The sequence below is a fragment of the Opisthocomus hoazin genome, chromosome Z (assembly GCF_030867145.1).
Source record: "Opisthocomus hoazin isolate bOpiHoa1 chromosome Z, bOpiHoa1.hap1, whole genome shotgun sequence".
Lineage (NCBI taxonomy): Eukaryota > Metazoa > Chordata > Aves > Opisthocomiformes > Opisthocomidae > Opisthocomus > Opisthocomus hoazin.
The window spans coordinates 54,929,186-54,956,069 of record NC_134454.1 but is presented as its reverse complement, the minus strand read 5'-3'; the positions used below and the strand labels follow the sequence as shown (position 1 = coordinate 54,956,069).

The following is a 26,884-nucleotide window of genomic DNA, read 5'->3' as shown; positions in this document are numbered from 1 at the left end:
CATAGGACTCCGAGTGGGGTCTCACCAGAGTGGTGTAGAGGGGCAGAATCACCTTCTGTGACCTGCTGGCCACATGCTTTTGATGAAACTCAGGATGTGATTGGCTGTGAGTGCGCGTTGCTGGCTCATGTCCAGTTTTTCATCCACCAGTACCCTCAAGTCTCTCTGCAGTGCTGCTGTCAATCCATTTATGGCCCAGCCTGTATCCCTGTTTGGGATTGCCCCAACCCATGTGCAGGACTTTGCACTTGGCCTTGCTGAACTTCATGAGATTTGCACAGGCCCACCTGTTAGGTCTGTCAAAATCCCTCCAGATGACATCCCTTCCCTCTAGAGTATCAGCCACATCACTCAGCTTGATGTCTTCGGCAGACTTGTTGAGGGTTCACTCAATCCCACTGTCCATGCTGCCAACAAAGATGTTAAACAGTACCAGTCCCAATACCGACCCCCAAGGAATGCCACTTATCTGGAATGCCAGGTCTCCACCTGGACACTGAGCCATTGACTAACTCTTTGAGTGTGACCATCCAGCCAATTCCATATCCACCAAGTGGTCCATCCATCAAATCCATGTTGCTCCATTTTGTCGGCAAGGATATTGTGCAGGACAATGTCACAGAATCACAGAATCACAGAATGGTAGGGGTTGGAAGGGACCTCTGTGGGTCACCTAGTCAAACCCCCCTGCCAAAACAGGGTCACCTACAGCAGGCTGCACAGGACCTTGTCCAGGTGGGTCTTGAATATCTCCAGAGAAGGAGAATCCACAACCTGCCTGGGCAGGCTCTTCCAGTGCTCTGTCACCCTCAGAGGGAAGAAGTTCTTCCTCATGTTAAGATGGAACTTCCTGTGCTTCAGTTTGTGCCCATTGCCCCTTGTCCCGTCTCTGGGCACCACTGAAAAGAGCTTGGCCCCATCCTCCTGACACCCACCCTTCAGATATTTGTAAGCGTTTATTAGGTCCCCTTGCAGCCTTCTCTTCTTCAGGCTGAACAAGCCCAGCTCCCTCAGCCTCTCCTCTTAGGAGAGATGCTCCAGTCCCCTCATCATCCTTGTAGCCCTCCGCTGGACTCTCTCCAGTAGCTCCTCATCTTTCTTGAACTGGGGAGCCCAGAACTGGACACAGTACTCCAGATGAGGCCTCACTAGGGCAGTGTAGAGGGGAAGGAGAACCTCCTTCGACCTGCTGGCCACACTCCTCTTGATGCACCCCAGGATCCCATTAGCTTTCTTGGCAGCCAGGGCACACTGCTGGCTCATGGTTAACCTGTCGTCCACTAGCACTCCCAGGTCCCTCTCCGCAGAGCTGCTCTCCAGCAGGTCTGCCCCAAGCCTGTACTGGTGCATGGGGTTGTTCCTCCCCAGGTGCAGGACCCTGCATTTGCCTTTGTTGAACCTCATCAGGTTCCTCTCTGCCCAACTCTCTAGCCTGTCCAGGTCTCGCTGAATGGCAGCACAGCCTCCTGGTGTATCTACCACTCCTCCCGATTTTGTGTCATCAGCAAACTTGCTGAGGGTACATTCTAACTCTTCATCCAGGTCGTTGATGAAGAAGTTAAACAAGGCTGGGCCCACTACTGACCCCTGTGGGACACCACTAGTTACAGGCCTCCATCTAGATTCGGCCTTGCTGATGACAACCCTCTGAGTTCTGCCATTCAGCCTGTTCTCAATCCACCTCACTGACCACTCCTCCAGCCCACACTTCCTGAGCTTCCCTAGGAGGATGTTATGGGAGACAGTGTCGAAAGCCTTGCTGAAGTCTAGGTAGGCAACATCCACGGCTCTCAAATTCTTTGCACAAGTCCAGGTAGATGACATCAGTTTTCTTCCCTTATCCACCAGTGCTGTAATCATGTTGTAGAAGGCCACCAGATTTTTCAGGCACAATCTGCCCTAAGTGAAGCCATGTTGGCTTTTACCAATCACCTCCTTATCTTCCATGTGACTTAGCATAGTTTTCAGCAGGATCTGCTCCATGATCTTGCTGGACACAGAGGTGAGACTGACCATCCTGTAGTTCCCTGGGGCTTTAGGTTTGGGCTTTTTAAAAATGGGAGTTATCTTTCCCATTTTCAAGTCACTAGGAACTTGACCAGTCTGCCATGACCTTTCAAATATGATGGAGTACCAAGTATTTGCTGTGGGAGTAATGACAATTGTAGCAATGATCACTAAAGTGGAAACTACCCAATATGTTTTTATTATTTTTTGTTTTACTTTACCTGAGTATCTGTTTTGTAGTTGAAAACTGAGTAGGTATCAACCATGTTACATTTTTACGTTTCTCAGCTTTAAATGCTAGTCAAAAGGAAATAGATCATGTTATTATGCAGTAGATTGATTCCAGTTTGCCTGGGATGCCATTGCTTGAAAAAGCAAAAGGATACATTTTGTGTCTGAAACAAAGGAAAATAATGGCTGGGCCTTCACCATTTTTTGTGTTGAAATGTATATGATTTAATCTACCACAGCCATTGCCAAGAGGATATAACTGCAGTCTTCTCTGCCTCACCTCAAATACTTTACTTCTGTAATTGTAACAGATAACCATATTTGATGCGGAGTCGGAAGATCAACAGGATGTTGATTTGACAATTCTGACTGCACTCTTGAAAGGTACCTATCTAAGAATGTGATGTGTTTTCATCTGACATACAGTCCCATTGGCTTACCTTTTCAAAACAAAGGAGTAACATCAATGTGTGAAAGCTGCTAGGTCCTTTACTTTTTTCCCAGGTACAAATATGTCTGCTGCAGATCAGCTAGATTTGGCATTGGCCTGGAACCAGCTAGATTTTGCCAAGAAACACATACTGGTTTATGGACAACACTGGAAGGTACTATTATTACCTTTTATTTTCCACAGTGGCTTTACGCTTTATTGTGATGACTAGTTTTCCACGATTTGCATTTTTCAAGCTCTAATTAAGGAACAGTTTTGTGCTTGGAGTCAGTCTTCTGGAGTAATCAGCTCTGAATTTGGAGAGGCATTATTCTTAAAATTGCAAAGTATTGAACTGCAGAGTACATCAGATGAAAAATCAAACACATTTGTTTCTTCAGAGAAGAGATGCCATCTGAAATTCCTGTAGTTTTCACTACTAGCTTTTCCAAATAGTTTCAGTGGTTCTTCTGGATATGTATTCCTCCAGCCTGTGTTGATAATCATTGGTGGTCAAGCATATTTCACTGTAGTCCACAGTACTGTTTTCTCCAAAAGAATAAACTCCAAAGGAGTTTTGCCTATTTTCCTAGCTCTAGACAGAAATATGGAAATCACAGTCCTTTATGCTGTTACCAGGTAAAAATAGGTAGGATGTACTGTGATAACATGGCATCATGGGATTATTTCAGATATTGTTTCTTAGGAATAGCTGCAATCAAGGCAAGCCATGATTTAGACCTACATTAACTATGTGTGTGCAAGAACATGAGGTAGCAAGAGAAAAAGTCCTATAAATTGTGTTTTTCATGTTTTCAGAAGTAATCCAGTGTTTAAATGTCACCCTCCCTAAGTGAGTTTTTGTGTACACAATATGAGTTTTATAGATAATAACTCTAAAACTGTATATGCCTCAACACATACTAATCCCATTTGTTGCAAGAGTAAATATTTTCTTTAAGAAATTATGTTTTATGCTCCTAGAAGTACTTTTTAGCTTTTCCCTTCCAAGAATTGCAAGCTTGTTTTTCCAGTCCCATGTGCCTTTCCCTCTTTACAGTGTAGAATTTGGAAAATGGACAATGGGTATTTTTTTTTTTTCTGGAGTGAGTGTAGCTGGTTGTTTGACACAACAAGACAACTGAATTTATCGATTACCAGTTTGTATTTTCCTGTGCTGTATAAGGCTGGATACATGTAAGACTGTGCCTGAGACGTCTACAATTGGGCGCCCATGAACTGAGGGACTTTTTGTTGTTGTTACCTCTTTGGGCTCAGTTCATTGTCTGTGAAGTGGAGATGATCATGACATGTTCTTGCACAAAAGCTGGTGAAAAAAAATGATGTTGGGTGCGCACTGAAAAGCAAAAAAGGCAATTGCTGGTTTCATTTTCAGTATTTGACTGGTGTGTGAATAGTAAGGGATGTGCCAAGCCTGGAACAGTAAAGTTAGAACAAAATGTTGAATAGCTCCTTGCTAAAAGGGCATCATCCATTCTGTGTACTGAATAAGAATAAATCCTCTGAGGAAACTAAGTATGTGATTGAGCAGTGAATAATTGTACCATTATTCATGGTGACAAATTATCTGATAGTTTTTGAATGATGGACTGCATAACGTTAACAGTATTTCTGTCCAACAGACTTTTTTTTAATAGAATATAGGAAAGATTTCTGTGCACACATGGACTTGTGCTTATTTTTGCCTTTATGATTTTTTTTCATGATACCGTTACATTCTGAATCTATGAAGAAAATGTATTTTTCTCAATGCCTTCTTCCATTGTTTTATAGTGCGTACAGTTTTTGATTTGTGTTTGTTTAGTTTTTTGCCTTTAACAACTCTGCTGTGAACTGTTGATAAGCTTTATTGTAGCACATCTGTGTAAGATATTAAAGAAAGAGGGACAGCATCTATGTTACTGCTTCATATTCTATACTAATGGAGTAAGAGAGAAGCATTACGCTTTTGCTATTTGTTATCATTGAAGGTATATATTAGCAAGGCCTGTGGGTCTGCATCGTTCCTTGGCATTTACATGAGAAGTGTGGTAGGTGAAATTTTCTTTGACTGATGAATTAGTGTAAATTATGTAATAAGAGAATCATAGAATAAAATCATAGAATCATTTAGGGTGGAAAAGACCTTGAAGATCATTGAGTCCAACTGTAAACCTAACACTGCCAAGTCCACCACAAAACCATGTCCCCATGTGCCCCATCTACACGTCTTTTAAACAACCCCAGGGACGGTGACTTAACCACTTCGCTGGGCAGCCTGTTCTGGTGCTTGACAACCCTTTCAGTGAAGAAAGTTTTCCTAATATCCAATCTAAACCTCCCCTGGCACAATCTCCTTTTGTCCTATTGCTTACCTGGGACAAGAGACCAACACCTACCTCGTTACAGCCTCGTTTCAGGTAGCTGTGGAGAGCAATAAGGTCTCCCCTCAACCTGATCTCACGTTATGAGATTTTTCTGCATCTTTTCCCCATCAGTTTCATTATAATTGTTTTTGTGTCATCAGCAAGTATTGTCAAATCAGTATTCAATATGTGGGATTTTCTTGGTCTCCCACCGCTATTATTAATCTTTTTCCTTACCATTCAATCAAGTCATTAAACAGTTGGAGGACCTTTTGCCTTGTGACAGCTTGGTTTGTTTAGAAGTTCTTCAAGAAAGCCATCATCAAAAGTTTATGTGGGGATACAAATGTACTGTATCACTTGGGCAGCCTTATCCTCACTGTCCCTGCAAAAAATTCTGGTAGAGTTCTGATTTCAGTCTACAAACTAACTGCCTTGCTTCCTCTTACTCTACTGTGTTTACCCATGTTAGAATTATTGCTATTCCTTGTTGCTGTTTCATTATATTTGCCCTTACAAAGTTCTAACTGTATTGATATGCCATGCTTTGACAACTTCTACATTCCTTTGTCTTTTTTAACAGTTGGCATATTTTCTATCATCTTCCATTCTGCTATTAGAGGGGCTGATTTCAGCTATGCTTCAGTTCCCTGGGAACTCTTAGGTGAATACCGTCTGGACCTGACAATTTGCTACCGCTTTACGGATGGCTTCTATAATCTTTTCCACTGACACTTCAATTTGACACAGTTCCTCAGATTTGTCTGCCATAAAGAACAGCTTTGATGTAGGACCTTTCCTAACATGTTCTGTAGTGAGCAGTGAGGCAATGAATTAATTTGCCATTGCTGCAATAGCCTTATCTGCTTGTGTGTTTCTTTTATACCTTGATCACCCCCTGGCCTTACAGATTCACTGACAGTCCCCTTACTCCCACTCCTCTGTTTCTGATATGTTTGAAAAAGATCTATGTACCTGTTCATATCTATTTCAGTACAATTGTTCAGCACCATTTTGAATGAGAAGTCGTTGTCAGATAATGAGTATGTACTCCCCTGCAAGTAAGATGTAAAGAGCTCACAGTAAACAAACCTTACATCTCTTGCTGCTTCTCCAAGGAAAAATTAGAATGACGTATATTCCTGAAAGTTTTTGTTTCATCTAAGCAGGAAAAAAATGTTAAATAACAGTATTTTCTTCATGCATTGTAAAGCAGAAAAAAAAAAAAAAAGAAAATGCACAAACGCATTTTTTAAGTTTAACTTTTAACTTACCTGCTTTTTCGATTAAAGAGGAGTACCCCTCTGACTGTCGGGGTCTGCTAGATCTGCAATGGTCAGGGTTTACAGTTTGTGCATGGTTATTGTGGTTATGTGTTCAAATTTTGAATTAGATATTTAAGCAGCAGTTTTTAGATGATTGTCCATGCAGTCTCGGTGTTTTTCTCTCTGTTTAAGTGTTTTAAGGAAACATGCACAGTTATGCACAGATTGTGGCTGTTTCTTTTGAGAACTCTGGACCTAAAAGTTTAGAAAGTAAAGATTGTAACCAACTGTAACTATGTTTCTACTTAAATATCAGCTCAGTCTCAAATGGACTTTACAACAAAGAATGTCATTCTAGTAGTTACCAGATGGCTGCCTAAACCTCTTTAGACACACTGCCAATGCAAGGAAGGACCGCTCGAGGAAATTTAATACAAGAATGGTCACTTTGAGATATTTCTGGAAGAAACACCAATAATTCAGGAACAGTGCACAAGTTTTCTTTTCAAATGTGACTATTCTGTAACATATGTTGGTAATTTTTTTAATACTACTTCCACCAAATGTAAATACGTACATGGAAAAGGCTAATTTCATGTGCCAAGTTAGTAGTATCACCTGCCCCATTTATGTGCCAGCATCCTTATGCTGCTCATCCCACTGCATTTTCTGTGCATATGTGTTCTGTAGAAATTCTTTATGTGGCTATGTGGCTATGTATGAACCTGTTATGCCCATCTCCTTTGCTGTTTTGTGTGTAGAAATCCTACTGAGCTCTGTGCAGGAGCCATGAGTAGAGTGCTTTTGCTGTTTGGACACTGTTGTAGGTAGAGCTCTTCCTTGTGGGGTCTTTGAGACAGTTTATTCTAACGCAGATTCTCTGTCATATTTGAAGTCTGCTTTAAAGAAGTTAAAGTTCTATAGAAAGATCTTGAAATACAGTGCCTTGAAATGGCTTTTGTCATATGTCAAAAAAGAAGGGCTTCCTTCCGCCCCATGCATTATCATATATTAGCTTCTGAAGTGAATTACAGAGCAGGGAATGTATTGTCAGAGTCTGGTTATGAAGTTAGATGTGTAGAAGTCTCTACAGACATTGGGTTTATGGAGACTCAGTTTTACTCCCCATCTCTGTCGGATTTTTTGATACAGATGCTTCCTCCAGCGTATTTTTCTTTTGTACTACGCACTTTAAATATACATAAAGACACATCATGGTGATAAAGAGATCCCTAGCTTTTCAGGAATGTTTTATTTATTTCCAAGAGAGGATAATAATTTTCTAAGCTTTTCCTTCATATGTGTCCTTCTGGAGATTGGTGCCTTGGAACAGGCAATGCTGGATGCTTTAGTGATGGACCGTGTGGATTTTGTGAAGCTGTTAATAGAGCATGGAGTGAACATGCACCATTTTCTTACCATATCTCGTTTGGAAGAACTCTACAATACAGTGAGTATTTGAAATCCCTGTGTACAACTTTAGATAAGAATGCCTAAAGAAAATGCAATTTTGCTTAAAAGGTTTGATAATTTGGGCACATTTTTGTGAAGGATTTTTGAAAAAAAATGAAAATTAACGTGTTCGGATAATTTTGTTTTGTAATGTTGGATCTTTGGGTTGGTGTCCCAGTTTTCTGTTTTCAATTCATTGACGTGAACCGTACCGAATGCTTACCTGAAGTTCATGAGAAATATGTTCTGACTTTAATCTAGTATGTGATACATGCTTATCTTGATGAAAATAAGTTGTTTAACCAAAGTGATACTAAATTCTTTCTAGAATATGTCAAGACTTAAGGCAGTAGAGGTGTTACAGATTCGTGTTGAGATGTTTTTGAAGAGGCTTGTGGGGAGAGTTCGAGTGGGGAGAGTTTGAATCACAGTAGCTTGTCCTAGAGAACTTGTTTCTGCATTCTTTTACTGTGTTCATTTTCTAATGCAGAGTGACATGTTGTTTATTGTCTTTTCACACCACAGAAACAAGGACCATCAAATCTACTTTTGCATCACCTCGTTCGAGATGTGAAACAGGTAATAAACAGAGGAGAGGCTGGGGAGCAAGAATGATAGCTTAGAACTTCAGTGTCCACTGGCACAGTGCTATTAGGTAATGCAGGGGAATTTTAGGAATAAAAGTGATGGGTTCATTACTGCCCTTCTATATCTACTAGATGGTTTTATCTTAATCCCACTGATTTCTCTAAGCAATTAACTAGCATACTACTACTGAATGCTCCCAAGGGTCCTGTACCTTTAATTTGAAAGCCAAGCAGTTTGTGTAGATCAGACTCTCTTTCTCAAGTTACTAAACTGACATTATCAAGTTGTTGTAGAAAAGTCTTAGTGAATTAGTGCAGTAATTATGCTCATTGCTTTAAGGTTTCTTGTTTTCCCCAAAGCTAAAAAAGTCCTTGCTGAGCAGTAACAAAAAGATACTGTGACAAGGTATATTATTTTAATGTGCTGCATTGCCTAGGAGAACAGAAGGTGGCAGTGGATGACTACTACATGGAGCACTGGCTCCTTCAGTAGTTTAGTTGCAGCCTAGTTATTTAGCTACACAGTTAATTTATATGGTGTTTTGTGTTATATATTGTACCTCAAAGAACTGCTTAGCCAGGAAGAGATGAGCAATTCTTTCTGCGTCTAGTCTCCACTGCAGGGGATGCCTAGATCCAAAACTAGATTAATTTGCTAATTCTTTCCAGGGTATGAATTATAAGATAAAATAAAATGGTAAGTCTGACTGTTTGCAGAGTTCTGTGGTCTCAAGTAGTGCGATTAATATTATGATTTTCTTACTGTGGGTGACTTTATTGTCAATCCCATTGATGATTCTGTAGATAGGTATAGGGTATTCTGGTCTCTATAGCAAGCTGTTTTCTCTGTTTTCCCAAACTGATGAACGTATATGAGGTCTGTTATGTGATATATGTGGAAGATCTCAGTGCTGAAAATACACTGAACTTTTCCAGGCTGAGAAATCTGTCTTTCTCAGTAATACTGAAGAGATTTGCCCCTTGATATGACCGCTTTCCTAAAATCCATGGCCTGGTTACATCTCAGAACACTCTGGGAAAACTCAGGGTGTGATCTAAAGGGAAGCTCTTGGCACCTGAAATGAAGTAGTGAAATCTAGGTAGAAAATGGGTGCACAATTTCAAACTTTCTATGCCATTGAGTAAGCTAAACTCATTGGGACCTGCAAAAAGTTGTAAAGGCTGAAAAGCCTTTTTCACCTGAGCTTCGTAAGTATGCAGAAGTGCTCTGTGAATGGGTTGTGCAGTTGCAGTCATATTAAATATGGTAACACAGTAGCCAGGACAGTCACCAGAGTGATGTGACCATAGATTTCAGAATGCTTTCTGCATTGGTGTGTGACCAGCTTTGCTGCTGCTACATTGCCACTTGCCCTGATAGCATAAAATATGCTTTTTAGCGTAGAAAAGTATCTACAAGTGTAGGTAGTCAGAAATACTTGCCAAACTTACGCAGTCCTTCACAGCATCCTTCTCTCTAAATTGGAGAAATACAGATTTGAGGGGTGGACTCTTAGGTGGCTAAGGAATTGGTTGGAAGGTCACAGCCAGAGGGTAGTGATCAATGGCTCTATGTCCAAATGGATGCCAGTGACAAGTGGTGTCCCTCAGGGGTCTGTACTGGGACCAGTGCTGTTTAAAATCTTCATCAATGACTTAGTGAGATCTAGTGCACCCTCAGCAAGTTTGCAGATGACTGCAAGCTGAGTGGTGCAGTTGACACACCAGAAGGATGGGATGCCATCCAGAGGGACCTGGACAAGCTTGAGAAGTGGGCCTGTGTGAATCTCTTGAGGTGCAACAAGGCCAGATGCAAGGTCCTGCACCTGGGTTGGGGCAATCCCCAGTATCAATACAGGCTGGGGAATGAAGTGCTTGAAAGCAGCCCTGCCAGGAAGGACTTGGTGGTACTGGTGGATGAAAAGCTGGACATGAGCCACCAGTGTGTGCTCGCAGCCCAGAAGCCCAACCATATCCTGGGCTGCATCAAGTGACCAGCAGATCGAGGGACATGATTCTGCTGCTCTACTGCGCTCAGTGATACCTCACCTGGGGTCCTGCATCCAGCTCTGGAGCCCTCAGCACAAGAAGGACATGCAGCAATTGGAGTAGGTCCAGAGGAGGGCCGCAAAGATGATCAGAGGGGCTGGAGCACCTCTCTTGTGAGGAAAGGCTGAGAGAGTTGGGGTTGTTCAGCTTGGAGAAGAGAAGGCTGTGGGCAGACCTTATAGCAGCCTTTCAGTACCTGAAGGGGCCTATAGGAAAGATGGGGAAAATATTTTCAGCAGGGCTTGTTGCGATAGGACAAGGGGTAATGGCTTTAAACTAAAGGAGGGTAGATCTAGACTAGATATAAGGAAGACTTTTTTTATGGTAAGGGTGGTGAAACACTGGAACAGATTGCCTAGAGAGGTAGAGGAGTCCCCATCCCTGGAAATATCCAAGGTCAGGTTGGACGGGGCTCTGATCAACCTCGTCTAGTTGAAGATATCTCTGCTCACTGCAGGGGGGTTGGGCTAGATGACCTCTAAAGGTCCCTTCCAACCCAAAGCATTCTATGATTATATGATTCTATGAACTCTCAATGACAGAGCTGGCAAGCTCTGGGTGTCTTGTGAGATGTGCTGTTGCCCCAGAGTGCTCAGCATGTTGTTGCCTTCCATTCCCCAAGGCTGGGTGGCCCTAGCTGGCTGTACAGAGGCTTGCCATTAAAGTCTATTGAAAAAAAAATCTAGTCTAATGAAAAGAAGGACTTTTCACAGTCTGATAGGCATACACTGCTAGGAATACATAATGTCTCTGATCCCATCCATGTACAGGCCAATTTTCACTTCCAAAAGTTGTGGATATGTTCTTCAGATAATTTGTCACCAATGTTGTGTCTTGGAAGGACAATAGAAGTAAACTGGGAAGCAGTGGTGCTTTAAACAGAAGTGGTGAGAGTCTCAGAAGGTACAGGTAATGCATGTGCAGCTGCTGTCCTAGTTGTCAGGACAGTCTTGAGCCTCTAAAAGAGATTACCACTCTCCAGGAATTATTTTACAACATTAGATATGTGCTTCATCCACCTGTTCATTTTTAATTAATGAATTAGTTTAATGAGCAAATCATACCATGCTAGTTTTCTCGTGTTATGGGAAGAAGTATTTGTTTATCAGTCTGTCTGGCTGTTGGTGATTAATCTGAAGAACCGTTACTCTCACTATTGAGTGCAGCTGGTCTTGTGAACCTTGCAATATACGTCCCTATGCTGTGTGGGTGCAGTGGACTGTAGACATCACACTTTTCAGGCTGAAAATGTGGATGTGACTGTGCTCTCTCTCCTAGGGGAGTTTAATAAGCCTAATGAATCTATACACTTCCCTGACAGAGGCAGGAGCTCTCAGTTGCACCTTCTTCCAGACTCCCCTCATAGTAGTAGGGCTCTGACATGGCTGAATGTGTCATATAATAGCATCTTGAAATGCTTGTGACATTTGGTATTTCAGAATGCCCTTTCCTTGGATTACAAGATATCACTGATTGATATTGGGCTGGTGATAGAGTACCTCCTTGGTGGAGCTTATCGGAGCAGCTACACAAGGAAGCATTTCCGAATTCTCTACAATGATCTCTACAGAAAACACAAGGTAACTTCTGTGAAATGGCTACCACTGGTCACCAAGAACAGCCAAACTGTCACTCCTGATAATAGCTCAGATTGTCATTGTGGTTTGTCGGAATAGCATCCGTTAAATGTATGCCATGCTTTTCTGTTTTATGAATATCTTTGCCAGTTGTGGAGAGGTTGCAAATAAAACAGACAAATGCCTCCCCAAACTACTCCTTCTTCCCCAAGACCACAAGTGACTGTTAAGTTAACTGTTAGTTCAGTGAATTTACCTTTGTGTCCAGTAGCTGGGTTGTGTTTTTCCATCATCCATCAATAAAGGTCAACAAGGCTGTACAAAACACCATTTTCCCTTTTGCAAAGCGGTTGTATGTTTCTTCTCTAGCAATTTGAACCACACCACAGAAATACTGAATTCAACAGGCATTGAACTAGACTTAGAGTATGTCAGCATGACATGATGAAAAGCAACATGGAGATCCCTAAACCAAGTTTTGAGCAAACATCTTACTTTATAGAAGCAGCTCAGTGCTAATGGTATATCTTCCTGTTCAGGCCAGTGAGCTGTTTGCCTGGCAGAGTTTTTTCCATGATGCACTTGGCATCACAGGGGAAGTCTCATGCTGGATGTGCTAGGCTACACCCATGGTGTGGTGGCTTTGTGCAGGCAGAGGGTTGTGCTTGGACATGCGTGCCGTTCTGCACCTTCCAGACGCTAAAGGTGTTTCATTGTACAGCATAACATTGTGCCGTGTCTGCATATCAGTAGCATCACCTCTACAAGCAAACAAACTGCCTCAGCTGCCTCAGAACAACAGTGTGCAAACATACTAGCACTTTCATTTTCTCCATTGACTTTCCAAAACTTGAAAACATCATGAACTTCTTAATAAGTTAGCTGAATATCATTCGCAATGTCACAGAAGGAGCTGATTTACTGCACAAGAATTCTAACCAGTTTTCGAAGTAGAACTGGACTTTGAGTAAAGTGCTTCCATATGTTAAAAAACAAACAACAAAAACCTCTCATACCCATGTACTGCTTTCATCACTAATAGAAGAACCTCAGGGGGATGTGGGAAAATGAGAAGAAATAATGAAACAAGGATGGGTGAAACCACATGATGGTGTAAGTAGGAACTGCAGGGAAGAGGGTCTGTGACTCAGCTGGTGACATTCTTCCCTCTTAGTCAACACTGAACAAAATGCCCAAGGATGCTAGACATCTCATCCTTTGGAGCAAATGGTCAACAAAAAGCTCAGAGGACTTTTGTATTTTAAAGAGCTTATGGCACTTTTTATCAGGGTAGGCACTCACAAGAGCTTCCAGTTTGGGTGACTCCAATCTGGTGCAAGCCCTGTTGGTGTTGTAATTGGTGGATGCTATTGGGGAACTAAATATTTTAAATTTAGAGATTCAAATATATATATATATTTTAAATTAAATGTGAAACAGGCTATTTTTTCCTAGATGGCGTAAACTCCAATGGTAGTTACAGTGATAGATGTGGTCTGAATAACATCAGTTTCTACAGGCACCATTGCAATCTGAGAGAAGTACAGGAAAACTTAATCTTTAATTTGCATTTCTCTCCTTGTGTTCTATGATATGCCTTTGGATCTAGAGAGTGCTTGCCAGCTTTTCTCAGAGCCTGTCCCATTCCCTTCGTCATACTAATCAGGCGGGTAGCAGAATGGGATCTGCTGAAAGTACTTTGCATTCTCAGTTCTTCAGAACAGCACAGCCTTACAAATACAAGGTAATGTAATTGCTTATCCTAGGCTTTGCTTAGGACATATTAGGCTGCTAAACATTTTACTGAGAAATTTTAGACATATGTTGATCAGGCTGTTAGTTGTCATAATTCTACTTAAAGTCCAGTGGAGGCAAAGTTTTACTGCTCACTGTTCATGAAGTACAGGTCTTGCAATTTTGATGTTGACATCAAGCTCAGACCCCTCCTGTGATACTTTTTATCTTTTGTCCATTTGTTGATAAGGGATTTCCTTCACTGAAATATAGTATCACCAAAATTCTGAGCATCAAGCATGGGTGAAAACTCTTCTTACTTGGAGGCAACAGTAGGAATTCTCTGACTTTACAGATGTTTTCTCGTGATTGCTGGTTAAAGTAGCTACAGTAAGCCTGCCAAGAAGAGATACAGTTCTGATATCTTGACAATGATGATAGACTATTTTATTTCAAAGAAAATTATATAAGAGCAAAGATCACCACATACGTGAGCCTGACAGTCAAAACATAAAGTAGAGTGAATTTAAATGACTTTATTGGGATTAGTCTGAGACAAAATAAACCCATTATAGCACTGGCACAACCTCACTTCTACCAGTCACACTTTTTCTTTGCCTTTAACGGGAGAATATCCAGGTATGAATGCTTTTTCTCCTGTCATGACACAAGTACAAGAAAAGTGTGAAAGTAGAATTTTGGTGTCACGGGGTTTGGAGACTACCCAACACTGTGGAAGGGGAGACTATGAATGACATGGGTGCAGAGCAAGGACTGTTTTTCCTCCACTAACATTAACAGCTTCTTAGCATTGGTGATCTGAATGTGGTCCTAGCTGCGGTTTATGACTTAAATATATATGACAATCAAATAGCTGCTACTTGCAGTTCAAATTTGTGTGCAGTTTTGTTTATGTGAAACTGAGCCTCAACTATTCACTGAGATTTTCTTTTTTTAAAAAAAAAAATTATAGGAAAGATCCACTGCTTTCCATAAGTGTAAGAAGAAATCAAAAGAGGACATAAACTTTGCAGAGAATTATGAGTCATCTGGCTTTGTCTATCCCTATAACGACCTCCTGGTTTGGGCAGTGTTAATGAAAAGGCAGAAGATGGCAATGTTCTTCTGGCAGCATGGAGCGGAAGCCATGGTCAAAGCTGTTGTGGCTTGTAAACTCTACAGGGCGATGGCACATGAAGCTAAACAGAGCAACATGGTGGATGACACTTCAGAAGAACTCAAGAAGTACTCAAAGTATGAGTTCTCCCTTCATTTCAGTATATTAAGTTCTGCAGTGCTTAGAATGGTGAGGTGTTTATTTTCGTAATCCACGAGGAGTTGTCAGGTTAGTGGTGCCATGGACTACAGAGCGTGAAAGAAATACTTTCAGCTGCCCGCTATTCATATTGTATAATAGAGCTATGTATTGGTGTGCAGTCTGGAGGAGAGTTAAAGGAAAGCTATTAGCATGTTATCTAGTTGCATATTTGAAAATTGTATGTAGGTGACTAATGCATGGCTCGCTGTTAAATGATCAAGTGGAAGACTGAAATTTCTCTTACAGCTTCCCTTCCACTTCAGCTTGATAAAAAGCCATATGGCACGTATGTGTTGGACTTTTGAAATCTGTAACGTGTCGTAATAAGCAAACTAAAACCAGTGCTTAAATTCTGCTCTGTGTAAGACCTAAATAAAAATGTGTGCTGAAAGAACTGAGTGAATAAAAAATGAAGTAGAACAAGAATTTTCTTCAAGTTTGTAGTTTCATTTTAGTGTTTTCTGTAGTTTTTTTTGTTAATGATGTATTGTATGCTTTGTGGACATCATGCCTCAGATTCAGAGTACAATAAGATGTGCTGCCTTTTGCACGCAGCTCCAATGCTTAACTTAAAGGAAGGTGTGTCTTCCTTGAAGAGTCTTCCCTATAGAGATATTTAAGAGCCAGTGTAAAAGAAGAGGCTTTTGCAACTGCCTGCAATGCTTGTCCACAGTGGTGATGAGTCTGTTGTTGAAGGAAATCCACAGAATTTATAGGGTTCATTTTGATCGCTGAGTGAGGTTAAGAGCAAAACAATTAAAAAAATAGAGAACAGGATGACCCTCAACCTTATGATTAGGACTAAATAGTTACATTTACTCCACAAATTATTCTTCACTTGATATATTGATAAAGCAATGGGAAAAATGGGAGAAGTCATGCTTACTGAGGTAGTTATCTGAACGTTAGTCTGTGGAGTTTTCAAACAAACCTCTTTGCAGCAGTGATTCTGAGTTTTGACTGATCCCTGTTACATTAAGTGTTAATTCCTTTCTGCTCTAGGGAATTTGGGCAGCTTGCCTTAGATGTGCTGGAGAAAGCATTCAAACAAAATGAGCAGATGGCCATGAAGTTGCTGACTTATGAACTGAAAAACTGGAGCAACTCAACTTGCTTAAAACTAGCAGTGTCTGTGGGACTGCGGCCTTTCGTATCCCATACTTGCACACAAATGCTGCTGACCGATATGTGGATGGGACGCCTGAAGATGCGGAAGAACTCATGGTTTAAGGTAACATCACTCTAGTTTTTTCTGAGCATTTAGGTGCTGTTTAGATGGTTTACACATGTCTTTGTGGTTATGAACTTGTCTAGTGCAGCTTTAGACAGATATGCTTAAGCATGGTTTGGAATGTGCACATCTGTGAAAGAACAGTAAGACGGGGAGGGAAGACAGTACTTGCTTCTGTTTTACTTCTTTGCAAAAGCAGTTGTGGGATGATGTTAGCAGAATGCATTGAGTAAGGATTTTTTTGCTGTTCCCACTCATCACCCTTCAGTCCCTTCTCACCGGCTTTCACTGCTCCTCATTCCTGGTTCTCTGGCAGCGCTGCTGATGGGAGGAATGCCCTTTGGACATAGGAAGCAGTATCTAAAGTGTCCTGAGATACTGTGACACACTTCGAAACCACTAAACAGTCAAGAGCAACAGGCTTCCTCAGAGGCTGTAGGAGTGTGATACAGAGATTCCCCACACCAGTGGCTTCCTCCCAGGCCAGTGGTATTGCACTGGGTTTGTGCTGGCACCATACATGGCTGACTATAGCCTCAGGTCTATCCTGTCCCTGCTGAATTAATTTCCTGAATCTTGTGTCTGTCTTTCAGGTCATTATGAGTATTCTCTTGCCTCCCACCATCTTGATGCTGGAGTTTAAAAGCAAGGCAGAAATGTCTCATGTGCCTCAGTCTCAAGACTTCCACCAGTTCACATGGTATCATGGGGACCAGAGCCCAACCAATTCTAAAGATGACTTGTCTCTGGTTAGTCTGCAATGATCAGTCATTTGTGTGTCAGGGTCTGTCTGTTTACTACAGTAAAATCTTGAGGAGTGAGAAGGAGGTGATCATCTAGAAGTGTCAGGGCTCAGTTCTCAGGAAATAGGGTTTTGATCCCTGGTTTGGATACAAACTGAAGTGACCTTGGACACATTGCTTTATCTGCTCTGGGTGTCACTTCCGTACGGTGCATAAGGAAAAAATCCTTCCGAACCTCACAGAAGTATAATGGGATTATAATTATCTGTCAGTTACACAGATACTTTAGGGCACAAAGTCTATTCAAGCTGCAGATAAGTACCTGTATAATCTTGTATAACAAATAATCTAAGAATGGTTTCATATCATACACAAAATCACATCCCTAAAATTAAATTCACGTTGCCCAGTCGAGCTGTCCAAAGCAGGGGAACGGCAGAACTGAGGCAGCCCATGTCCCGTCCTCTCCAACTCACTCCTTCCTCCTGCTCTGCCTGGCCAGCAGCCTCTGCCTCACATCTCAGCCGTAGCCTCTCCCCTTCTCCGTGGCCATCCTTTGCTCTTAGTCTGTCCTTGAGATTTTGTTTCCTGGATTACATCACAGCCCTACCAGAGGTCTAGCTCCTGCCTTCCTTGTTGAAAAACAGGATATCTCTACTTCTGCAATGCTTGAGCCTAGCAGAGATGCCATTTAAAGCACAAGAGAAGCACTATGCTTTTGATTTATTCACCTGAACTGAGTCCTGAAACACTCTTCAGGGACCTGTGGTTGCACAAATGTCCTTCTTGGGCCTGTCTGTGGAGAGTCTCCAGCACAGATGAAGTCTTTGCCTTTTAAGATCTGAATTCCCCTAGACTTCTAAGCAGAATTGCCTGTCCTTTTTTTTTCTCATTCTGCACAAAGCATTCCTTGAGCTGAATATTTCCAGAAGTTTTCAGTGTGAGGTAGAGAGCAGACACAGAGAACTTCCGTCTGAAAGGGTAAATGTTGGTGAAGTGCTAACCAGTGAAAACAGGATTGTCAAGTGAGAGCTGTCAGGCAATCTTTTTTGCTCTGCTCTGCTCATCTTCCAGCAGATAAGCTTTGTAGATCACTTGGGACCTTTTCAATTAGCTCTGAATTTATATAAAATGCAAGAGAGTGGATTGTAGTTGCAGGCTTTTGCAGCAGCGTGGTGGGCCTGTCAATGCCACGCTTGTGTTTTCTCTCTCTGATGCAGGAAAATGCTCGAAGCCATTATTTCATGCAGTGCCTGTCTAATACAGTCAGCTCAAAAATGCTTTTTATGGGGTTAAGTAATGGCTATGATACAGAGGATGGGCCAATTGTAATTATTTGCAGCAGGACCACCCCTGCAGTCTGGTAGGAGGCAACATGGCAATGTGGTAAGCACTTTTCTGACCAGCCTCAGGCAGGGCTGCTTCCTTCCTGTGCTAACAATAAGCTTAACTTCTGATTTTATCTAATGTAGAGTGTTGTTTAAGACAAAAAGGCCGAGCTACTGCTTTTTCTTAAACACTCCGATGTGAAATATTATAGAAAAAATACAGAAAATTTTAACAGTGTACACGTCCCATATAGAGCACCTTTCACACACAGTCATCAATTCCAGTGACCTGCTGCAGCTGGAAATTGCACTCTTTCCTGGGACAAATTCTTTCCTTCACCTTGGAAGATCTGAAATTTACACATTAGGAAGATTGTGTGTATCAAATTCTCTAGTCTAGCACTTTTCTGAGTTTAATGTAATGAAAAAAAATCAGTTTTGCCCTGATAACTCAAGGAAACGTTGTATAGTAGGGATAAATATGTCACATATGAAGTGCTATACTTCAGATGTCTAGTAGCAAGAAGTTTTAGCATTGGTATCAGCCAGGGCAGTCTGCTAGCATTGAAACAAAACTGAACAAGGTAGTTTGGTTCCCTCAGCCTTACCCAGCTATTAGCTATTTATAGTTCCCCTAGCCCTATCCTTCATCTCTGTAAACTCCTTTCAGCACCTTCTGGTTTTGTCAGTTGCCCACTGCTGTTGTATATTCAGAACAAAGCTTAAACATCTGTTCCTGTCTTCCTTCTAAAGTGACACAACCTTTGCAATCATAAGCCATGGTTTCTTACTTTTAAAATGCTCTTATCTTTTAAGGATTATGATGTGGAGAAGGTTGCTCAGAAGCCTGGTGAAAGACAAGTAGATGGTGGACAAGGAAACCTGCCTGGCACTAGAAAAATCTATGAGTTCTACAACGCGCCAATTGTCAAGTTCTGGTTTCACACGGTTGGTCATCACACTAGACCTCAAATTGCCAAAATCCTTCCTTGATCCGTCAAATACCACTTGATGCTGCTTTAACTTTGGCAAGCATGAATTTGTAGCCACTTAGTGGTGTGCTGGATGGGAAGACGTTTGGATATTCTCTCGCAATTAAGTGAAAAGTTTTTCTGCTAACATCATGCAGCTGCATTAAAAAAAACAAAGAAGAACAAAAACTCAATTATAAGGATGTAAAGAAAAACACGAGCGTAGCTTTTTACAGTGTTTAATTGCACACATAGAGGTAGATTTGAAGCTGGCCTTAAATATGTTAAATACTTCACAGACCCTCATGTCCCTTTCTTTAGGAATGGTTTCTGAAGGAGTGAATACTAATCTGTAGGAAATCATTTGCTATAGAGAAATATACATGTATTAAATCAATGTTAGTAACTAGCCCTGTGTCAGCAGAGCTTAGGATGTTTAAGATCAGGCTGCCTGTTGGGCCAGACCACCATGTACATAAACTGTCAGTCCTTTAACAAGGAGGGGTTAACCGCTTTATAGGTTGTTAATTGTTACCTCAGATATGTTTATAGCATGTTCTGGTACCTTTACAATATGTGCTTTCCACCTGATGCTGTTCTTCCTGTATTTTGGAAGGCACCGATTAACCAGCAGTGATTCATGTAGATTTGAGAAGGGTTACTTGCTCCTACAGAAGGTTGGGATAAAAGCATAGTACTGCCTTTACATTGAAGTAATGGTGTACAGATAAAATAGTCTGTCTCATATATGGATCTGGGGCTTAGATGAACATGTGCTGCAATAGTTCGTCTTCTGCTCCCATTTTTTCAGCACTAAAGCACCAATTTCCAAATGACGTTTAAGGATATTCCCATAAAAAACACTTTGCAGAACAGGAGGAAAGAGTTTGGGCTCAAAAATCTGACAGAGCCCAGTAGTTTGAACACATATAGTCAAGCTAATCAGCTGTCAATATATTTGCAGAAATTTGTTGGAGATTTTTGTGTATGGGCTACATACAGTGTGTTTTGTAGATGGCGTACATGGCATTTCTCATGCTCTTCACTTACACTGTGTTGGTGAAGATGGAACCAAGACCGAGTGTGCAAGAGTGGCTTGTTATCATTTATGTTTTCAGCACTGCTGTTGAAAAAGTCCGGGAGGTAAGCTTTTCCGTTCGCACTTCTTATCTATAAAGGATGTATTATAAACCAGAGGATACCGTAAACTGAAGAATGCCAAATCCTGCATTCTTCTTGTAGAGAATTTAGCAAAGGAAAGAATTATACAGGGCATTTATTTCTGAGAAGTCTTTTATTTGAAGACCAGTACTTGGGCTTTGAAAATTCATCTTTGTCCTTAAATCTCTATTTTTGTAGGTAAAGCCAGAGGTAATGTGCAGGTTGCTTGAGAGTGATTGTGCTGAAATGAGATTTGGACCCTCAGTATAGGCACCTGTTTCTTAATTTTTATGAGTGGACCATTAGATTTCTTATAATGAATATGGTATTTGTCTTTAGATATTGACTTTGAGTGTGGACATCGTTATCAATTAATAGTTGTTACATGTAGAATAATCTATGGCTCTCCATAAAGCCTAATTGACCTTCTATAAATAAAACTGAAAAAAACCCCACCATCAACATTTATTAGTGGATTCACTGAGCATGGAAAAATGATAATTGCAATCAAAATTAATCACAATTATTTGCAGTTGATTGGATCCAAGCTTCTGAACACAACTTGCACTCCAGACCTGAGGCTGGGGACAAATGCAGCTATGTATTTCCCAAATTATTTTGTCTGATCGGACACATCTTCACTGTAGAACTGGCACATAGTAAGGAATAGTAGTGTGAATTGTCATTAATATGACATTTGAAATGCGGTACTTTGAGAGGAATAAGACTGCAAAAAAGCAGTCACAGTTCTGAGTGAAGGATGCTGTTACAACAGGTCACTCAGAAGACAGTGACATCAGTACGAAAATGGTGAAGGATTTCAAGGGGCAGCAGAAATGCTGGGAATATATTGAAGCTTGGATAAACATACAAGTTCTGTGGCTGCGTGAGGTAAAATTGAAAAAATCTACACAACGATCGTCTAATTGAGAAAAAATTTTAATGTGAAATAGCAAACAATTTGGAAATCATTGTTGTGGGGTTGCATCGTGTTGATGGTGAGGCAGTGGAAACATCAGCTCTCCTTCTAGCAGTAACAATCATTGGAGACTTTGAAATTCATGTCTTCTACTTGCTTTTCTTTGTCCATATAGTAGTTCTGGTCTGCTGGCAAAGACATTGTAGGACACTGTGTCTTACACGTGCAGCTAATTAACTGCTGAGGGCCTTGTTATGTATAACTGCAAACCTCTGTTTCTCTAGATTGTATCAACTAATTGTTAAAGCCTTAGGCCTTGATCCTGCAACTGGTTCCTCATGTGAGTTAGTCCAGCTGAATTGAGTAGGATCAGTTGTTTATATTAATGTATTCATATGCGTAAATTCTTCCAGGATCAGGGCATAACGTTTCAAAATCTCTGCTTTGCTTGGCACTTATCAGTGTGATCTTACATAGCTCTGCATAATTGGCCTCATTTGCACATTGTGCAAAGGTTTTATTTATGGCCCCCCAAAGATTCCACTTCGCACATGTGCTCAGTGAAGCTTAAAATCCCTTTGGGGCACCTCACAGCTGAAGGAGTGAACATTTCATTCTTTACCTTGCTGGTTGCCAGCACTACTTTTTTTTAGCGTGTCCTTGGTGGAACACAAGGATCTTTCTTTATATTTTCAGTCTGAAATAAAAGGCATTAGTTATTTTCCCATCAGCAAGGTTAGGTTGGTACTTTCCATGACTTAGGGACTTTTGAAAGGGCTCTTGCATGTCATGACTATTTTTCTAGAAAATGTTCATTAATTTATAATGATACATCATTAATTTATAATGATACATATGCATAGCAGTTCTATACTGGCTGCTCTTTTCTGCTGAGGAACTTGCTCTTTAGTGAATGGGTTCAGGTTCAGAATCTGTTTTTCCTTAGGAAGACCCGTGCTATTTGGTGTGGCATACTTGAGCAATATGACACTATAGATTAAATACTTACCTCAACTAATGGTGAATGGCAATATGCAGTACATGGTCCTGCAAAAAATATAAAGGGAATAAAATGATACATTCCCATATATCATGAAACAGTTCAGACAGAAAAGGTCAAAGAATGTATCTGATTTTAATGGTTTTGTTGTTTTGTTTTGTTTTGTTTTGTTTTTTCCCCACATTCTACTCAGGTATTTATCTCAGAACCTGGAAAATTCCAGCAAAAAGTGAAGGTGTGGATTTATGAATACTGGAATTTTACTGATTCTATAGCTGTCATCCTGTTTGTGATTGGTTTTGGCTTGCGCTGGTCCGACCCTCCTGTTCAAACTGCAGGGAGGCTACTTTACTGCTTGGATATAATATTTTGGTATGCTCGGCTCCTTGATCTTTTTGCTGTGAATCAGCATGCTGGCCCATACCTGACAATGATTGGGAAAATGGTAAGTATTATGATTTGGAGCAATATTTTTGTAGTTAAGGCATCTGTTGAGGAATGTGTAAAGGTCAGAAGTGACAGAAAAGAACGATGGTAAAAAGAGAGGTCACCTAATAATTCATACTGAATGTATTACCTGAAAATGCAATATCTTTTTCTGTTTGTGAGTTGACCATAATCAGATTTCATCTCTCTCTAATTTATTCATTATTTGAATTTATTCACAAAAGCCATTTTTGCTTCATTCCTTAGAGGAGGGTTACATTTGAGTTAGGTTTCTGATGCGGCCTGATAATAAGAGAAGGAAAAATCACTGTCTCTTGCAGATGGGCTCACTACTATAGATAATTCCCATAGCCCTTGGAAACTGTCTCATTATTATTTTAAGTTTTGATTCAAATAATTATATCCCATTTTAGCAGGCAAAATTTCTCTGAGATCAAAGTTAATTTTTTTCTCTCTTGATATAAAAACTGCTGCTGAACTGCTGCCTAGTCTTGAGGGACATCTGCAGATTCCCACTGTAATTTCCCTTGGTTATTGGGAACTATCTTATTAATACTTTTATATTCTGTCTTGCATAGTAATTCTGATTCAGTGTTAGAAGGTAAAATCATTTTCACTGCTATTCCTTGCTCTCAGTTTGGAACAAATACCACTGAGGAAAAGCACCATCTTAAGGTTTCTGCTTTTTTTGGATCTTGCTTAAGAGCTTAAGAGGGGCTTGAGAATCAAGTAGAACTTTTAGTCTTTTTGGTTGAGGATGACTTTAACCTCTATAAAATACTTGGGCGGTCCAGGTAATAGAAATAAAATATTTTTATTTCCTCCAGCATATTAGGTTATTAGCCCTGTTTTTATATTCTGATTTGTAAAAGCAGTAATTGATACTCTTCCCTAAAATGTATTTCCTTTACAAGTAATTAACAAAGCTAATTCTTTCATGTAAACATGTCTCCCAGACAGCAAACATGTTCTATATTGTGGTCATGATGGCCATAGTCCTGCTGAGTTTTGGCGTGTCACGAAAGGCTATTCTTTCACCAGAGGAGCCCCCTTCTTGGACTCTGGCACGAGATATTGTATTTCAGCCCTACTGGATGATATATGGTGAGGTCTATGCTGGAGAAATAGATGGTAGGTAATTTTCACAGTACAGCTCAACAGCTTAATTTTATTGTGTGCAGAAACATGTCCATGTTGGACTACTAGAGTTTTGACTACATATTGAGTCTATTCTTTCTCAAATAATTTTGATTCCAGTATATACATGTCCTTAATGAGTAATACTGCATGAATAAAGGTGAGAATATTAGTTTCTTCGTTAAAAATACAGATTAAGCTTAAAAACATGCAAATTTAGCTTGTCAGATAAAGTATATTGCAAAGCTCAGAGCAAAGCATGTAGGAACTAGTGCTAGGCTAGTTCATGGTCAGGGGATCTGGCATTGAAATGAATTTCCAATTATGCGAAACCAAAGCTGCTGATCCCTTGCAGAAAAAACTACAAAGTTTTCTTAAAGGAAGAAAGAATAAAGGGAAAACAAAAAAGGAAAAACAAGAAAAAAAAATTATTTTTTGCCATAGCAACTCTTACCATGGCATCATTCTATAACAGATAAACCAGTTGAACAGAGGAAAAATAGAACCAGTCAATGTAAATAGGAAAAATGTTATATATTGATTATGACTTTGACCTTGTCTCAGCAAGAGAGAAGAACCAGGCACTCCAGGAAGTATTTCAGCATTACAGATGGGAGGCACTCTCATGCTGCTAAGTGATGGGTGCACATAAAACAGTCCCTAAAATAGAAAAGTAGGTATGCAGATAGATACAGATATTGAAGATACATAGTTCAGCATAGACCTGATTCATGAAAATAATTTAAGAAGTTGCATCCATTGTTATTGCTGAAACAGTCACATGATGGCTATGTATTTTGGTTATAGAAGTCAAAAATCTTTCAATGAAAGCACACTGTTAAGTTTCACAGTTTAATCCATTTAATCACTTATTAATGCTAAACTTTTAGAAATTTGATACTTCCCAAATAAAGCTATAATTTCTCTAATGACTCTTTATGCTGCAAAATATGTCCAGAATTTAGGGTTGCTGCCTTATGTTTTAAAATTTCCTCAGAAGTATAAAATTTGAGTAAAAACTGTAAAGTCTGAATATTTTAACAATTTAAAAACATTAAGAGGGATTCCTTAATTTCTATGTTTTGTTGCTTCATCTTGCAAATGTCTATAGCCATGTATCCTGTTGCACAGGAGTTAATGTCTTACTGAAACTCTAAAGAAACAACACTTCCGTACTGATAAAGCAGCTCTTGTGCTGTATCCTCTCCACAGTGGAGTCAGTGAAAGCTTTGGCACTTGCTTTAAGGATGAAGGATATGGATTTCAGTTTGCTTGAGTGTGTGCCATCTCCCAAATACATTTCAGCTGCGTCATTTTACCCCTTAACAAAAAGTCGGGGTGACTGACATAAGAACTGATATGTATGCAATGGTGTCTACACCTTCTGAATTGCAATGGAAACCGTGTGGCAGTAGTATCATGAAGAAGTATCAGATCTCTTTCAAGTGGAGGTGGACTTTTTAGTTGGAAATTTAGTAATGTATCTCTGTGACAAGAACAGGGACTATTCTGTTTCTTGCTGGAGCAAATGAGGAGCACATGCCTTTGCTGTACTCTGCTCTGATTTCCATGCTAACTATGCTCTGTATGTCCTTCTCTTACAGTCTGCGAAACCAGTGAAGACTGTCCTCCTGGCTCCTTCCTCACGCCATTCCTCCAAGCTGTCTACCTCTTTGTGCAGTACATTATCATGGTCAACTTGCTTATTGCTTTCTTTAAGTAGGTACAATGGTATATTGCTGCAAAAGGAACTAATAGATGTTCTGCCAACACTTCTGCAAAAGCCTTTCACCAAAAGTGCCCCAGCAGGAGCATGTTGATGGTGGTTGTTACTGCATCTTCCATGGGGGTCTGGTTAATTAAAAAAGGATGATGGAAGCAAGAGGGTGGGAGGAAAGGGGTGGTGAGCAGACACCTAAACTGTTTTGCCATTTAGACAGAATATGACTCTGTGAAAGCAGACAACTCCAGTTGGCAACCAAGCAACATTAATTCAGCTCTGAAGTAATTTGACCTTTGTTGCTGGAAGTCGTACTTGTTGTGCTGAGAACCTATCTAATGTTCATTACAGGGTAGCCAAATATCTAAATTGGAAGATAAATGAAGAAGGTATTCGAGGGAAGAGGATAATGACTTTGTAGGAGTATGCTCTTCCTTTACTAAATAATTCGAAAATTCCTGTAGTTTGGTGCAATTTAATATGTTCTAGACTGAAATCTAACTGTATTATTTTTAACTATCTGCTTTATAAAGTCTTCTGCCAGAGTAGGAATGGTCTTTATAGTATTTCTATAGTAATTCATAGTAATTCTATAGTAATTAATCAGTGTCTTTATAGGAATTCTAACCTTTCAAATTTTAACAGGGAAACCCTGTGGACCAAGTTCTGTAAATTATTAGTAAAGTGCAGTCTAACCCAAGTAGTTAATTATTTCTTCCTAGAGTTCTAGTATTTCTGGGGAAGAAAAAGTCAGCTGTAGGTTAAAAAAATTTCTTATGAAGAAATACAGTGATTAATATTCAAGAAAACTGAATGATCAAAACTCATTCTATTCCCTCTTCCAATTAGAAATCCCTTTCCTGAAATTGTGGCAAGACATCATTTTTTTTTTTTTAATACACAGCTGTGAAATTGTAATTTGAATTATTTCTGGATTTAAACCTTCAGCAATGATGGTTTGTTAAATCTTCTGCCTAGTGATTTGACTGTTTCAGAAGTGGGACCAACGGTGGGTATGAGCAATATATTTAATTATGGTCCCAGAAGGAAAGCTCATGTTTTTGTGATTATATGCTGGGTGTGTAGTATGACAGTGCAACAGAAATTACAGTGACAGAAACTGCAAAGTTGCTTTCCTGTACTTGAGTTTGTGACAGTAGATACGGGAAATTATTCAGGGCAGTAACAGTCACATTTAGCAATACCATGGC

At 40.2% G+C, this 26,884-nt stretch overlaps 1 protein-coding gene across 1 annotated transcript in view; it reads left to right on the top strand.

Annotated features, from left to right (window-relative positions):
* TRPM6 (transient receptor potential cation channel subfamily M member 6) overlaps positions 1-26,884 on the top strand; it is a 90,011-nt gene that overhangs the window by 31,245 nt on the left and 31,882 nt on the right. The window contains exons 11-24 of the mRNA XM_075446849.1: positions 2,550-2,622; positions 2,743-2,843; positions 7,615-7,749; positions 8,277-8,330; positions 11,827-11,967; positions 13,598-13,708; positions 14,672-14,952; positions 16,019-16,247; positions 16,841-16,996; positions 19,135-19,266; positions 20,304-20,432; positions 22,563-22,814; positions 23,773-23,947; positions 25,558-25,672. Coding sequence (XP_075302964.1) covers positions 2,550-2,622; positions 2,743-2,843; positions 7,615-7,749; positions 8,277-8,330; positions 11,827-11,967; positions 13,598-13,708; positions 14,672-14,952; positions 16,019-16,247; positions 16,841-16,996; positions 19,135-19,266; positions 20,304-20,432; positions 22,563-22,814; positions 23,773-23,947; positions 25,558-25,672 — 2,084 coding nt within the window. The remainder of the gene's footprint in view (positions 1-2,549; positions 2,623-2,742; positions 2,844-7,614; positions 7,750-8,276; positions 8,331-11,826; positions 11,968-13,597; positions 13,709-14,671; positions 14,953-16,018; positions 16,248-16,840; positions 16,997-19,134; positions 19,267-20,303; positions 20,433-22,562; positions 22,815-23,772; positions 23,948-25,557; positions 25,673-26,884) is intronic.